This window comes from Suillus paluster (assembly GCF_016628075.1).
Source record: "Suillus paluster strain FC165 chromosome Unknown EDB91scaffold_422, whole genome shotgun sequence".
NCBI classification, from domain to species: domain Eukaryota; kingdom Fungi; phylum Basidiomycota; class Agaricomycetes; order Boletales; family Suillaceae; genus Suillus; species Suillus paluster.
The window spans coordinates 2,259-17,103 of record NW_024537982.1 but is presented as its reverse complement, the minus strand read 5'-3'; the positions used below and the strand labels follow the sequence as shown (position 1 = coordinate 17,103).

At 49.8% G+C, this 14,845-nt stretch overlaps 1 protein-coding gene across 1 annotated transcript; it reads right to left on the bottom strand.

Moving 5' to 3' along the window:
- Nucleotides 1-13,066: 13,066 nt before the first annotated feature.
- Nucleotides 13,067-14,078, bottom strand: EDB91DRAFT_1183793 (uncharacterized protein). Its single transcript, XM_041320469.1, has 4 exons — nt 14,042-14,078; nt 13,714-13,975; nt 13,602-13,642; nt 13,067-13,545 (listed from the first exon to the last, which is right to left on the bottom strand). The coding sequence occupies exons 2-4, from the start codon at nt 13,817-13,819 to the stop codon at nt 13,456-13,458; spliced, it is 237 nt and encodes a 78-aa protein (XP_041168526.1). The 5' UTR covers nt 13,820-13,975; nt 14,042-14,078; the 3' UTR covers nt 13,067-13,455.
- Nucleotides 14,079-14,845: the final 767 nt, after the last annotated feature.

Below are 14,845 nucleotides of genomic sequence, written 5' to 3'. Positions count from 1 at the left end.
GGCGATCCAAAGAGCACTACTTAAGCCAAAGGATGACTCATTTCTCTCATCATCATTCTTCGATCGCTTGAACATCGGGTCATGCTCCAACACTATGTATTTCTGTGCTTTCTTGCAAGCCTTCAGAGCTATGCCGTCACTATTGGCCCATTTAGTGACCTTGTTGTGGCCATGCTCAAGTATCTCCAGACGGGTTCATGAAGTCGTAAGTTTTCGCCATATTTCACTCTGTTTGATCGCTGAGTCATTGCAGGGCGGTGCTTGCTGGCGGCACTCTCCCCGGGCCCGTTATCACGGGTCAGAAGGTGACATTTACTTTGCATGTGTACACTCGGTGATTTCATGTTATGTGTCTTTAAGGGTGATACGTTCAAGATCAACGTCACGAACTATTTAACTGACGATACTATGCTCTTGGGTACCAGCATCGTACGTCCCAATTTATCAAACCACGGGAGCCTCCAATGATGTGTCCCGAAAAGCACTGGCATGGACTATACCAAAGCCACACTAACCAAATGGACGGTACCGCATTTGTTACGCAATGCCCACTCGCTCCAGGGCATTCTTTTCTGTACGAGTTCAACGCTGGTGATCAAGTAGGAACATACTGGTACCACTCTCATTATGGAGTTCGTGCTTCGATTTATCCAAGTATTTGTGACTGAGCAGACCTCAGGTCCAATACTGCGACGGTCTACGAGGCCCAATGATCATCTACGACCCCGACGATCCATACCGTTTCTCTTACGATATTGATAACGGTCAGTCAGTCAGCCTGTAGAAATGAAAGTGCTGCTGACACCTAAGCGAAGAATCTACCATTATTACTTTGATGGACTGGTGAGCAGAGCCGATGAAGCTTTCCCTGAGATTGAACTAACTCGCTACAGGTCACGTACCATCCCCTCAAGTCCAGAGACAGGTGGCTCCCGACTCCGTGCTTATCAACGGTATCGGGAGCTATCAGGGAGGACCGGATCCTCCTCACTCACGCCGTCATCGACGTTCAGCCACTCAAGCGGTATCGTTTCCGTTTACTGAACATGGCGTGCAAGCCCAACTATATTTTCTCTATCGATCACCATAAGCTCACCATAATCGAAGTTGATGGTCAGTACGTCGAGCCGGTCGTGGTCGACTCTATCCAGATCTACGCTGCACAGCGGTATTCTTTCATTCTCGAGACGAACAAGCATGTCGACAACTATTGGGTGCATGCGGATCCGAACACAGGTACGAACTCCACGGCCATCTTACGATACGCAGGCTCTCCCGACGTGGCCCCGAAGAACAGGACGACTCCAAAACTGGCCCCTTTGAAAGAGACTGACCTACACCCCTTGTATCCATCTCCATCTAATTTGCTTCAGGAAGATGCAGACGTGAAGCTTGATTTGATCCTCGGGAAAAATGGGACGAGTTACAACTTCCTCATCAATGGGGTTCAGTACAATTCTCCCAGTGTCCCCCCCTGTGCTACTACAGTTACTGAGTGGTGGTGTGGCGGCTTCGGATCTGGCACCCAATGGTTCCGTGTATACTCTACCGCGAAACAAGGTTATCGAGATTTCCTGGAACCCTGATAATTGTCCAGGCCGCCCTGTGAGTTCTTTTCGAAATTTACTGTACTTGTATGCCCTCTTCGACAATAGACTGAACCTTTGACAGCATCCATTCCATCTGCATGGGGTACGTCTTGACACTTCATCTATGTACATCCCATCAACCAATAACTGGTTCACAGCACAGTTTCGCCGTCATCAGAAGCGCCGGAAACAGCAGCTATAACTATGTCAATCCCGTCATGCGCGATACCGTGACCACTGGCGTTGCTGGTGATTATGTGACTATCCGCTTCATCACGGATAATCCTGGGCCCTGGTTGTTGCACTGGTGAGTATCATCCTGGATGGGTCATCATCAGTGATGTTGATGACTTTTGAAGTCATATCGATTGGCATCTATATACGTGAGTTTCTTGCTCCTTTCGCTGAACTTGAACAGACTTGAATGTATATCGTATGGGCACAGTGGAATGGCTTTGGTATTCGCAGAGGCTCCTCAAGATTGGGCCGCTTCGCAGCCTGTTAGTAGTGAGTACTACCGAGCACTACGTTCGAACTAGACCGGGTCTAACAACCAGCGATAGATTCTTCAAAACGGCTCTGTTCGATATACGATAGCCTTCCCCAACAAAATTTCCCTCTGCCTCCTCCAAACTAATTGATATTATTGGTTGTAGACGCTTCGTTTCATTTATTTTGACGAACACCAGATAGAAGCTACTTTAAACTTGCGAGCAATTTATTGTTAGAGATAGAGATAGAGGCCATCGCGAAAGGCTTGGATGATGGAGGATTGGTCCATTGATTTTGCAAGTGTAGATCACGTCGCGTCGCGTCAATAGTGAAAATTATATTGTTTATTTTGTATTCTATGCTACAGCTTGAAAAAACCTGGTTTTTTCATTCGCTAAAGGTCACGTTACCCTGGGAATCCGCTCAGCATCCAAATTCAAAGCCAGTTTTACCAGTTCCTCTATCGATGGCTTACCTCATAGGGGGGCTGGTCACGAGTCTACCAACACCCCGCCATGGTCACCAGCAGACTCTTGCGTACTCTTTCTGCCTTCAACCACTCCGCCCGAACGTGGGCACCCATACCCTCGAGAAACGCACAGAGCCAAGTGGTGCAGAGGCATTCTCTCACATCACGGAACATCGACACCTCCCGGACGCAGAGGCTTTCTCTCGTATCATGGAACATCGACGCCTTCTCCTCGCGGCCCGTCTCACGCGCCAGACTCATCCTCAGCCATATCCTCGAGGGTCCGAAATATCCGGACATTATCTTCCTCCAAGAAGTTACGCCTGACGTCCGGGCCTCTCTCCTGGACGATGCCAGAGTGCGTGCCGCCCTTCTGGTGACCGACGCCGAGGACCAAACGTCGTTTGAGGGCGTGCCCTTTGCGACCATGACGCTGCTGTCCAGCGTGCGCTTTGCTTCCGACCTGGATTCGCAGAAGGAAGGCGACGGGATCGAGGGGTGGGGGAAGTTCATGCTCGGGTGCGTCTCCCGCGTGACCCTCCCGAGCAAGTACGGGAGGGATGGGCTTTACGTGGACATCATCCCCCCAACTGCGCCGGGCACGGTTTTCCGTCTCGTCAACGTGCACCTCGACTCGCTCGGGGATACGCTACCTTACCGCGCCCAGCAGATAAAGATGCTGGCCGACGTCCTGCGCGAGCCCGGGTGCGGTGGCGGCATCATTGCCGGCGACTTCAACGCTATCAGCCCCAAGGACGAAGGGCTGGTCGACGAGAACGACCTGGTGGATGCGTGGGTCGCGTTACACGGGAGGGCAGGCCCTGGTGGAGCTACGTGGGGTGTCGGCGTGGAACGGCAGGACGGACTGGGACCGGCCAGGTTGGACAAGGTTGCCATGATGGGCTTGAATGCTGAGGAGATGGAAGTCCTCCGCCCTGGTCGTATCGAGATGCCCAGGCCGGGCGAGGAATCTGTCGAGATCCCTTGGAGCGACCATTACGGGCTGAGATGTACTTTTACCATCTGAATGCTGTCAAGCAGCTTTGCGCTGGCTTCCTCGACGCCTCGGTCGAGATGTTTCACGCATGTAAGTACTAATTATGTCTGACCAGCCGACCGATCGGGCTAACAGAGATAACACTGCGTACGAGATTAGTTTACGATGTGAGACTGACGGAACAGTCCCTGCGTTAATCTTCAGCACCAGTTTGTTTGCTGCGCCGCTGTCCGCGGCACAGTCCGCCCAGGGCCAGCTGTTTCCTACTCCTCGACCATCACAATTCCGCGCAGCATGGGCCTTGTGGACAGGACTCCAGAACGAACGTCGGCATGCAATGGTGAGACAGGACAGGGGTTCGACCATCGCTGAGTTAGCATCAGCACGAGATAGCAGCCGGCATAAAACGGCGTCAGGATGGCGTCCGAAGCGTGGAACTGCATTGTATCGTACCATCCAGCTCTGAGCATCTGACAGCTTGCCAGACAGGCTTCGTTGCCGTTCGGAAAGACCAAGGGCCCCAAACTGGGACCCGCCATTGGAATCGGCCATGGCTCAGTAGCATACAGCGATGTCGGGAGTGATGCGGCTGCTATCAGCAAAACAGAGTTGGTGCAGCTTGGTGCGGGTTCCGTGGTATTGGTAGTCTGGCGAGATCACGACGATATGAAAAGTCGCTGTTAAATTTATTGTTAGAGATAGAGATAGAGGCTTGATTGCGACTTTTACAGACCCTCCCATTTTTTACTGCAGTAAATATGTAGTGAATGCTGCGTTGGCACAGCCAGCCGGCGAATCTAGATTGGAGTTTGACTGGGATCGCACACCAACAATGTTGGGGACCTTTTTCGTCCTCAGAACATGTGCTCTGGAACAACAATTAATTTGTGCTCGCAGCCATGCCGACTGGCTTTCTTGTGAGCCCCATGCCCTCATGCCCGCCTCTAGCATCCATAGGTACTGGCTTTACCGCTAACGAGGCAGATGCAACCAGCGCGATCCCGAGCACTACAGGATGCTCGATCAGTGTTGACCTCTGCATCCCATATGCACATACGCACATTGACCGACGCTCTCCAGGACTTACGTTCATACATGCCCTTCAGAGCTGGCGAACGGCCCTCTGTATGCTGTCCTGGTATATTGTATGTGTGAGCCGGGACATGCATTCGTCGTTAAGCACGAGGATATTTCTTGTTTGAAAAATTTTCTCGGCCGTGAATTCTCGAACGTTAAGGACCAGGCGTGGTCCCAGCACAAGAATCTGAGGTCTGCAGTGGATATGAGTCCGTGCTAGATATACCACCACTGAGAGCTTTTATGACCGAAATGAGCATCGTAGTGTCCGTTTCTACCTTGATTGACCAAAGTCAGTATTTTCGCATGAAGAAAGAGGAAGTCAATCGAAATTGCGAAACAATGACATACGCAGAATGTTTGAACACCGCCAAAGATCGAAGAACTGTCCGTGCGGTAACTTCGTTCCGATACCCTTCTCGAGATGTTCTTGCTACACTTGCATCAATTTGAGGATTTCCGAAATCGATGAAATCATGTAGTTCATCAATCTGATACAGGGCTAAGGACAATGTGATCATCGAAAAGCCTGCAGTCTCAATTTCAATGATCGTCGGCATACCCACCTCGCCGGCCCGGGCCCACGGAGTGTAATGGCTCGTCGAAGGTCTCGTAACAAGGGTACATTCCATCAGAAATGTCAGAGATAGACGATATCAATGGTAAATGCCACCAAAGAGATGATACTCACCCGTTCCATCCAGGCTACTGACGGATACCCCTTAACGCTTAATCCAATGCGCCACTTTCTCCTCGCAAGTCCTCGGTCTAGGAGTCGATAGCCTCGTTTCATGCGTGCCTTTTCACTCCCTGTCCGGTCATTGGGCTAAAAGTCACAAGAATGCGAGAAATATGCGTACTGCGTAGTGCAACTCTGACGAAATCCAACACAAAAACGCCTATGTACAATAAATGTATCATGCCGTTGATGCATCGGTGTTTTGGATACTGCTAAGCAGGATGAGTGGCAGGGACTTCTGGTGAGTTGTGTCACGTGTGGCTTCAACTGGCTTGTGGTATGCTCGCTTATAGCTATAGAATCACGTCATGCATTTCTATTTGCATTCGAGCTGTCCAACTATTATTAGAATATGTATCGGTATTAACTCGCGCACCATCTCATCGAGAACCTTTGCTGCGTGCTCCGCGTCCTCTGAAAACGAATCCAACGATACAGAAGCTGTGCGTTGGGAAGTCAATTGATCAGCGATGATCAGCAGCAATGTAGATGGCGGAGATGGCTGCTCGGCGGGTGTACCAGGATGACAGGTTGGTGATATGGGGTGATTGGTTGGCGATATGTGGTGATTGGTTGGTGATATGGGGTGAATGGTTGATGATAAGTGAGATTAGTCTATGGTACAGTTGGATTGGTCGATGGTACAATGTGATTGGTCGGTGTTACGGTGCAATTGGTCGATTCTAGTTCTAACTTCTCGTACCTCCTATCCAGCGTGCCTAGTCAGATTCTTGAGCAGCGTCTGTGATTGATATTTGATGATTGAAGTAAGATCTGCCGGGAGTATGGTTACCAGGGCCCCATGGTGAACGCCTGGGGCACGCGTGAATGACAAATTCGGTAGAGTGAACTTGGTGTGAACCCAATTATAGCACCCAAAAAAAAGAAGGGCACCGTCAAACAAGTTGAAACAGCCGTGCAGGGGAAAAACGACGTGGAGTACGATGAAGAATTTGTCTTCCACGAGAAGGCGAGATTGGATAGAGAGCGGGATATTGAAGGTAATTTGGAGGATACCTGCAAAGTTAAACGCAAAGCGAGGGAGGGCAGCATCACTGATCAGCCCAAAAACCCCCAAAGCAAAAACCCAAGATACACCGAACGGCCAGCAGCCAGGACAAGCGTAGAAGCACCATCTCATCAATGTATCATCCGAGGTAGATACCACGATCTCTGCTAATCCTCATAAAACAGAACCTAGATGCGTTTCCATGAATATTATGCGGTTATTGTACTATAGGTGGATGACCCCGAACTGGCATCACTCACATGTAGTGAGCTTCCTTGTCACTCCCCTGGGGAGACTTCTATCCACAGGAGGTCGGTATGTTCCCTGCCTGATCCCTGCGTATTCAACACCGCGGTCCGAAACAGGTTTTCGCATAGAGTGACAAAGCTATCCTTGAAGGTTCGGTCTCACATTCCCTTGACATATTGTATCGACGACCGGGCATGGACTAGACATGCCGTCCGCATCTGGGTTCCTTCCAGCAAGTAAAGGTTTCCTGGCTCTTGCAAGTACTGCGGCTGGTAGTAAGTATAGTCTCTTGCACCTTCGAATCCTTCATTGATCCTTTCGATAGCTTAGTCAGCACGTATTAGTGTTGCTTGCTCGAGATATCATTAAACTTCTCCCAGATCAGTTTGCAATGTGTACATCCAACGCATCTTCTCATGATAAGCGATGTTCCACGCCTCGCGGCGGTTACTCGCAGTCGTGTAAACTAATGTACTAAGTCGACCGTCCGTCTGCCCCGGGGGCCGGCATGATTCAAATCTGTCATCACGTTTGAAATATCAGCCGAAGAATGTGCATGTAGGTGATTTGCGTTGCTTCTCCACCTCCTTATGCTCATTCTTCATTCTCGTTGCAAGACATATTCCGAAGAAAATAAAACCTTTTCTGGCACTTAGCGAATTGACGGGTAACTTGTGAACGCTAGCCAGCGTTAAGGAACTCGCACAATATGAGAACTTGTACCGTTGAGGGTCAGCATCATATTCCGAGTCCGAATCCGATCTTTGAAAGGCAATTAGTTTTTGTTTTTCATTCTGCAAGTCCGTACATTCAAGTTGATTGGCGGTGATCTACAGGTGGGAAACTACTGCGATGGTATCACCATTGCCTCACAGTCGACGACTTTGATCCTCGGCCACGTAAGAGAAGCCAATCAAGGTTCATATCCAAAAGACGATCCAAAGAGCACTACTTAAGCCAAAGGATGAGCTGCATTTCGTTCACCAGCATCCTCCGATCAGCTGGAGCGTTGGGCCATGTTCCAACACTATATGTTCCTGTGCTTTCTGGCAAGCCTTCAGAGTTACGCCGTCACTATTGGCCCAGTAGCTGACCTTGTTGTGGCCAATGCTCAAGTATCTCCAGACGGATTCACCAAGGCGTCAGTGTTTCCTATATTTCACCCTGTTTGATCGCTGAGGTCATTGCAGGGCGGTTCTTGCTGGTGGCACTCTTCCCGGGCCCATTATCACGGGTCAGAAGGTGACATTTACTTTGCATATGCAAAATCTCGGTGATCTTATGTGTCTTTAAGGGTGATACGTTCAAGATTAACGTCACAAACTATTTAAATGACGACACGATGCTCATAGGCACCAGCATCGTAAGCACCAATTTATTAAAGCATTGGAGCCTGCAATGATGTCCTGTCCCGGAAAGCACTGGCATGGAATATTCCAACGACACAGTAACCAGATGGACGGCACAGCATTCGTTACGCAATGCCCGCTCGCTCCAGGGCATTCTTTTCTGTACGAGTTCAATGCTGGTGACCAAGTAGGAACATACTGGTACCACTCTCATTATGGAGTTTGTGCCTCGATTTATTCACGTATCGGTGACTGAGTGGACTACAGGTCCAATACTGCGACGGTCTACGAGGTCCAATGATCATCTACGACCCCGACGATCCATACCGTTTCTCTTACGATATTGATAATGGTCAGTCAGTCAGCCTGCCGAAACGAATTTGCGCTTCTGACACCTAAGCGAAGAATCTACTATTATCACGTTGATGGACTGGTAAGCCGAGCCGACCTTGAGGCTTTTCCTGAGATTGAATCGGCTCACTTTGCAGGTATCACGTACCATCTCCTCAAGTCCAAAGACAGGTGACTCCCGACTCCGTGCTTATCAACGGTGTCGGGAGCTATCAGGGAGGACCGGATTCTCCTTACGCCGTCATCGACGTTCAGCCGTTCAAGCGATATCGTTTCCGTTTACTGAACATGGCGTGCAAGCCCAACTATATTTTCTCTATCGATCACCACAAGCTCACCATAATTGAGGTTGATGGCCAATACGTCGAGCCGGTCGTGGTAGACTCTATTCAGATCTATGCTGCACAGCGGTATTCTTTCATTCTCGAGACGAACAGGCCCGTCGACAACTATTGGGTGCATGCGGATCCGAACACAGGTACGAACTCTACGGCCATCTTACGATACACAGGCTCTCCCGACGTGGACCCGAAAAACAGAACGACTCCAAACCTGGCCCCTCTGAAAGAGACTGACCTACACCCCTTGTATCCGCCTCCATCTCGTTTGCTTCAGGAAAATGGTGCAGACGTAAAGCTTGATCTGATCCTTGGGAAAAATGAGACCAGTTACAACTTCCTCATCAATGGGGTTCAGTACACTTCTCCTAGTGTCCCTGTACTACTACAGTTATTGAGCGGTGATATGACGGCTTCGAATCTGGCACCCAATGGTTCCGTGTATATTCTACCGCGGAACAAGGTTATCGAGATTTCCTGGAACCCTGACAATGCCGATGGGCGCCCTGTAAGTTCTTTTCATTTCCTGTACCTTATGTGCTCGATCGACAATAGACTGAAACTTTGACAGCATCCATTTCATCTACATGGTGTACGCCTTGACATGTCATCGATGTACATACCGTCAACCACTAACTGGTTCACAGCACAGTTTTGCTGTCATAAGAAGTGCCGGAAGTAGCAGCTACAACTATGTCAACCCCGTCATGCGCGATACCGTGACTACTGGTTTTGCTGGTGACTATGTGACCATCCGCTTCATCACGGATAATCCTGGGCCCTGGTTGTTACACTGGTGAGTGTTGGCTTTGATGGCTCATCCCCGATAATGTTGATGATTTCTGAAGTCATATCGATTGGCACCTATACACGTGAGTTTCTTGCTCCCTTATACCGAGCTTGGATGGACTTTTGATTTCTGTGCGCGCAGCGGAATGGCATTGGTATTTGCAGAGGCTCCTCAAGATGTAGCACTTTCACAGCCTCTCCGTAGTGAGTACCGAGCACCATGAACTACTAGTAGAGTGGGTTTGACGACTAGCGATAGGTTCTTCGAAGCGGCTCTGTCCGATATATGATAACCTTTTCCCCCAAAATTTCCCTCTGCCTCCTCCAAATTGATTGATATTGTTGTTTTTGGTTTTTTGTGGACCCTTATCCGACGAACGCCAACTTTCGGCGATTTATTGTTTGAAATGGATGACTTCTATAGGCCCTCCCATTTTTACTGGGGTTGCATACAGTTTGAAACTATGTAGTCAATTTATACTCGATGACACTGAATGGCGTTGCCGCAATGTTTATTCTGCGAATACCAGATAGGAGCCAAGTTATTTAAATTTACTGTCGATGGTCGACATAAATAATGGAGGTTTGGTTGACAATTCAATGACTTTTACAGTGACTTTTTTCACTGCAGTTACAAGCAGTTTTAATGGCGCTGAACGGCGTTGCCGCGATGTCACATCCAGATGGCGAATCTAGTGAGGTTAGGAACGCACACCATTTAACAATCCCAGGGACAGCCAGCGCCCAGTATATCCATGTCATCCATACAAATAATCTAGGGGTATCAGCGAACAACCATTGCAACTAATTCTACAGGGCAGATTCAATACCAACCAGCGCACCCTCTACATCCTCGCCTCTCAAATACATTCTAATACACACTCCACAATCGCACACCGCCGTTCCTCCACCACGATCCGCACAGCCTCTGCCATCGTTTCCCCCAGGGGATCACCCGCAGCGATGCGTTTTCCCCACGCCCATCCCCCAGTCGCAGCTACCGCGATACCTACATAGTCGGGCATGGCGGGTCCAAAGCCCACGGTGAGCTGGTTGCCCATGACCTTGGAACCGTGTCCCTCAGGGTGCACGCCTAGCATAGAGAGCTTTGGTGATTTCCAGCCTCCGTTGTTCAAAACGATAGTCAGGAAGGGCTTGTAACCCAAGTGTCCTCAGCACCCACTCGAACAATCAACAAGTAGCACTCACTGTTTCATACCGCCTCGCCATCCAGAATGCACTCCCAGGCACTCCAAACAAGAACGTACCGTCACCCACCACGTTCACTACTAGTTCATACCCCACTTTCCCAGCACCTTTACCCGCGCTCACGCCTCCTAGGACTGCACCGACGCTCCCACCAAGCGCCCACCCGAGCGACGAGCCGCCAGAGCCCAACATGCCCGCAGGCATGTCGGGGTGCAGGTGTGTCCACGCAAGCGGGTAGTTACTGATGGCTTCGTTGAGGTAGAGCGTGCTTGCAGGGTGAGGGACCTTATTCTCTACCGCCGTGCGCAGTGCGCCGAAGATACGCGCGGGCGCATACGGCGCGTTCGGCTCGGAAGTGAGCGTCTCTTCCCTACGCATGGCCGTAATAAACGCGTCGTGAACCCCCTGTATGCTCTTAGAGCGCGCGTAGAACCCTGTCGCGGCACCTGTGCGCCCAGAGTTCAGGAGTTGGTAGAGCATGACCTCTGCGCTGGCGCGGCAGACGAGCTCTGCGACGCTGGCGACGTGTTCATTGCCGATGCTTTCTTTGAGGGGGTCGCCGGAGTCAATGACGAAGATCCGGGCGTCGTCGCTTGGGCGTTCGAAGTTGCCTTGTTTGTTCTTGTTCATTGGGATCCACGGGACTTCTGCGTCGATGACGAGGACTACGTCGGCTGTGCGGAGCAGCGGGGTGTGCGTACCAGGCGCAAGGAAGGAGACACCGACGAAGAAGGGGTGTGAAAGAGATATGTTGGTCGCACTAGGGCAGGTCACAAATATAGGGATAGCCATGAGCCGGGAAAGCATCTCAAGGGCGGTGATGGCTGCGGGATTCCGCCCAATGTATGAGGTGATGATAAGCGGGTTGCTTGCCTGAGCCAGGGCATCGCCGATAATGTTCACGGCTGGACGAGCGCAGTGAGCGAAAGCGGTAGTGGTGCCACTGGCAGTTACTATGATACTTTACCTGAGGAAGAGAGCGCGGTTGGCTCGATCGAAGGCCATCTGTAGAGAGATGCTGGAGCGTTGAATAGGGATTCATCGATCTCCTTTTCCATTACTTCTCTGCGTGCCCAGAGATATACAGGTCCTTTTGGTTCACTTGTGGCACTGGGGTGCATGTCTCAGCCAAGTTTGACTTTGAAGGATAATAAGCTCACATTTGGAGGGCACGTCTGACAAGATGAGGGACATTTTCGGGTGTGTTGATCTGTGCAGTAAAGCGCATGTATTGCCTGACAATTGCAGGTTGGTCAGGTACATCTACGCGTAAAGAATCTCAGATTTATCTCCGACCAATCAAAATATAGATATCTGACCTTGCATCCAATGAATCCACTCGTTCCTTGACCCCTTCAATTCTCCTTCCACAGTCGAAGGGGATGCACCAGCAAACACCAGGATAGGAACTTTGCCTCTGCTCGCATTGTGGACGGTACCAGCCAGGGCCTATCACAAGGTGTTTGACGTCAATTTCTCTGCAAAGTCACGAGTATGACACTAACCTGGGTTCCGACGTCAACATGCACAATAACTGCAGCGGGCCTATTCGTGACCTGCACAAATGTCTGCGCTGCGCTTAACGCAACCATTTCATTGGGACAAGTGATTATCTCGACCACGGTATCACCATGATCGACGCGTTGACGCTCGAGATCTTCCAGGAGCGCAGGGTGATCCGAGCCCCAGTTAACGAATGCATGGGTGATGCCGACCTGGGCTAGCGTATGCAGGAAGAGAGAAGATGTGGTGTACATCGTGGACAACGATGGAGGGAACCGCTAGATCGTGAAGCGCAGGTGATATATATATATAGTCCTGATTGTCCTGGGACATGTGCACATTGACATGGGATGCAATGCATTTTCCTGGTCCCACGGGCCGCACATAACAGTGTTGCATATGTTGGAGGTTGAGAACTCAACCTTGGATGAGTGGGAGATGAATACACAGTCATGGATAAGAGCATGCATATGGAGGCCGCTATCTGCTGCCATTCGGTGGTGACTAATATTGACTTGATATCATTGGTTCTACGGTTGCCATGACCTGGGACGCATGCTAATTCAAACGGGAAAAACAAAACTTGTAGATTGTTGACAGTGCACTGGCAGGGCTTTGTCAAAAATTCAAGGGTTGAGACGCGCTGCTAGAGGTTTATCTATCAATTGGAGTAGTCTATCTAAAGATTGTGCATGGTCTGCCTGCACCAATACAGACCGCGTCCGATAATTTTGTGCGGCTACGTTTCCGCAGGAAACGGAGCAGCCCATAATTAACGTACGTATACATTCACTCTCAAGATCTCACCACCCATACTGGATGACTTCCCGCAGCGATTGGAACACCTTTGTGTGATCGCGTAGTCTCAGGTTAAGGAAGAATCTGAGAATGAATATTAGTTAAAGACCTTACGGGGTGGACTAATATTCAGAAAGAAAGAGAACAGTTAAGAGCTGATGAGAAGTGAGTGAAGTTTAAACGAATCGGTGACGAATTCGACTAAGTACGATTCGTTTTGAGTGTGGGAAGGTTTGGCAAACAGACCAGCACTGGGAGACAGGAGGCCTGGGCAAGAGGCATGGATCCCGGGAAAGCCGAAGAGATTATGATCGTACTGGAGAATATCGGGATCGATAAGAAAGGCGAACCTTCCGTCCTAAGTAGTTCTGGCATCTTCCAACAATCCGTCTCTCCTTGGCGTGACCCTTTTCTCTACACGGCGCATGCTACATACTGCACTTGTACCTTTCCTTACCGACTAACTGCGATGCTGAGATTTCAACAGGGCGATTAACCTAAAGTTGCGACGCGCGCAACAATTGCATAAAAGTACTTGGCTGGGATTCAGAGCATGCACACTCTTGAAACATGGTGTGGTACTCGTACTGTGTGTGCGGATGATAAATGGCTAGGTCATAGAGGAATCCGAGGGTTTACGTACCTCGAGGAACAGCAGCGTGAGGACATTCACCGTCGAGAAAACTTTCGGGATAGAAACCATCATCGATGAGTACAGAACATGAGCCTGAAAACTTGTGTATGTCCTCACTTACACAGACCGCAAGCATAGTATAATATGTTATGCTTCACCAAGACGGCGTACAGATGGCTGTTGGACGCCCGCCAACTCTTTATGGCGCGTGTGACCGTGAGGATCATGAGTCATGGAGAGCGTCGGTCAGCGCGCGTGAATGCTCAGGGTTTCTGACGACACGCCAAGTTGAAACAAAAGTAAGAGTAGAAATGGTATGAAGAGCTGGACGCTGCCAGAGCTCTGGTAGCAGCCTGTGATGCCCGGTATCATGCTGGTGGAAACTGTGAAAGTGGAGGAAATATGCGTGAGTGGTGGTGGAACACCAGAAGGAAGGTCAGAGCGCGTACATGGTGCGTCGGAAGTAGTGGCGAAGGAAATGCCGGTCTATGCTACAATAAAAGCATGGCTGATGCATCTACCACGAACTTGGCATGCAGCGAGGACATGGGACTCACGAAAAAGGCTGTTAGCGTGGGTACGACTACGAATTTATTGTTGCTTCATAGTGCACATGTTCTGAGGACGAAAAAGACTGAATGAATGGGATCAGAAACGCAGATATATCGCGGAGGAAGAAGAGATACATTCAGAGCAAACGGCTGATATCATGCTGAAACCTGTGAGTGGAATGGATAGCACTCGGCAAGGATGTGCAAATATGTATGTGCCATGCACGTACATGCACAAACAGTGTTCAATGTCTGGCATTCCTGGCAAAGTTTGCAGTAAGCGTCGTTCATCGATCAGAAATTCCACCGCGCGTTCACATACATCTGTGCTCTTGTTCGGGATGAAGTTCACTGAACCATGTCAAGTCAATTGATAGCGATGTGTACTGGAGCTGAACGCACGATATAGATTCGCGGTGAAGAGGAGAAAAGGCACGTATCGTGCAGCAACATAAAAGCCTTTTACTCTGGACCAGCGTGACAGAAGCAGGAACATCCACTTTGAATAGATGATTATCATGAATTTCAAAATGAGGTTGAATAAGTGTATTACCTCCTGATGAAGCGAACAAACGTAATCGTAGGTCTGGGCAATGGAGTTTAACAACAGTCGGAAATCTATCAGGACAAGCTCACCCAGAATGTAGCCATCGAAGCTGAGCTGTATTAGAACAAGGGAGAAGTAGTTCAGACAGTACGCAC

Excerpts from the sequence above, each read along its gene's own strand:
- EDB91DRAFT_1183793 (XM_041320469.1), bottom strand. The coding sequence starts at position 13,819 with ATGATCCTCACGGTCACACGCGCCATAAAGAGTTGGCGGGCGTCCAAC. Across the intron at positions 13,643-13,713 it reads ATACTATGCTTGCGGTCTGT|TTTTCTCGACGGTGAATGTC; the intron begins GTAAGTGAGGAC and ends CTATCCCGAAAG. Across the intron at positions 13,546-13,601 it reads TCACGCTGCTGTTCCTCGAG|TACGAGTACCACACCATGTT; the intron begins GTACGTAAACCC and ends CCGCACACACAG.